General features: G+C 65.1%; 1 protein-coding gene across 1 annotated transcript in view; it reads left to right on the top strand.

Moving 5' to 3' along the window:
- Window positions 1–582, top strand: part of Tmem109 (transmembrane protein 109) — a 2,218-nt gene extending 1,636 nt beyond the window's left edge. Inside the window, exon 4 of the mRNA XM_033756801.1 lies at window positions 1–582. This exon is cut by the window's left edge and continues 15 nt beyond it. Within this exon, the coding sequence (XP_033612692.1) occupies window positions 1–76 (76 nt within the window). The 3' untranslated portion in view covers window positions 77–582.
- The last annotated feature ends 643 nt before the right edge of the window (window positions 583–1,225 follow it).

The following is a 1,225-nucleotide window of genomic DNA, read 5'->3' as shown; positions in this document are numbered from 1 at the left end:
GGAGCACCAGGTGGAGGAGCTACGCTGGCGACAGAAGCGCGTGGCCAGGGGGCCCCGCAGCGTGGAGGAAGAGTGACAGGGACGCCTGCAGCGAGCACTGCCTTCGCCACACCAAAGAGCTGAGCTGCTTCTGCGCCGCCAGGCCTCCCTGCAGCCCCTTCCCTTCCTCCACAGCCCCCAGCTGAGAGGGGTCCCTGGGCTTCCTGCCGCTGGTGGGGCAGGTGTGCTGCAGGCTCTGGCCTCCCATGACCCGCCCACGCCCCTTGCTGCCCCCAGCTCCGCTCTGCCCTGTTCTGCCTTCCTTCCATCCCCAGTGCCTTGGCCAGCAGGGGAGGGGCCTGGACGGGCTCCCTGATACAAGTGCCTTAATCCAAGCCGGTGGTGCCCCGGGTATAGCCGCTGCGGCTGCCTTCCCGGTGAGCAGGGCACCCGTCCTCAGCAGAGCAGCCCTGCTGCTGTACCCTTGTGGGGAGCTCAGAACCCAGCAGGCCAGATGGCTTCCTGCTCCACTCTGGCCTCCACGGAAGACCGGAGCAGGGCAGGCCATCCCTCCCTGAAGCCAGCGCCCTGCCTGTCCTCTGGGCCCTGGACGGAGAGAGGAGTCCATCTCCGCCAGGCCTGGCACTGGAAGGAATAAATGCCCAGTTCTGACTAAGGTTGGATGTGAAATGATAGCCACGGTGATATATATTTTTGTCAGTGCTTAGTTGATTTTGAATAAAATGCACGCTATTTTATTAGCTTGTGCTGAACAAAGTCTGTTTACTCTTGAGTCTGGGTTGCTGCGATGGCCCCGCCTTGCCCAGTGGGGCAGCAGCAGTGGCCCACGGCCAGGACCCTGTCCCACAGGAGCTGCCCACTGCCGGACTCCTGGTTGCTGCCAGGTGCACAGAGGTCCCCCCTGTCTGCTTTCTGTTAGAGCTGCATGGGAAGCCGGCGTGCAGTCAGGTCTGCCCACGGGGTCGCTGCCCGGGGGCCCAGGGAACTGTGGTCGCGCCCCCTCGCACCCCTGTGCCCCTGCAGCTCTGTCCTGGAGTCCCTGGTCGGGTTCTGAGTCTCGCGTTGCTGCCTATGCAAGATGGGTTGTGTGGGCAGGGCGCTGGACTCCTCCCGGGAGCTCGGGGTGGGCGGTGCTCCGGCAGCAGGGGGCAGAGCCGTGGTCCGGCCCAGCCCAGCTCAGGGCGGTCCCTTCCTGTCCACCCTTCCTCCCGCTTCGGGGTTGGCG

The sequence above is a fragment of the Fukomys damarensis genome, unplaced genomic scaffold (assembly GCF_012274545.1).
Source record: "Fukomys damarensis isolate Sample0158 unplaced genomic scaffold, DMR_v1.0_HiC HiC_scaffold_27, whole genome shotgun sequence".
NCBI classification, from domain to species: domain Eukaryota; kingdom Metazoa; phylum Chordata; class Mammalia; order Rodentia; family Bathyergidae; genus Fukomys; species Fukomys damarensis.
Note: the sequence above shows the minus strand (reverse complement) of the source record. Positions and strands in the feature narration are given on the sequence as shown.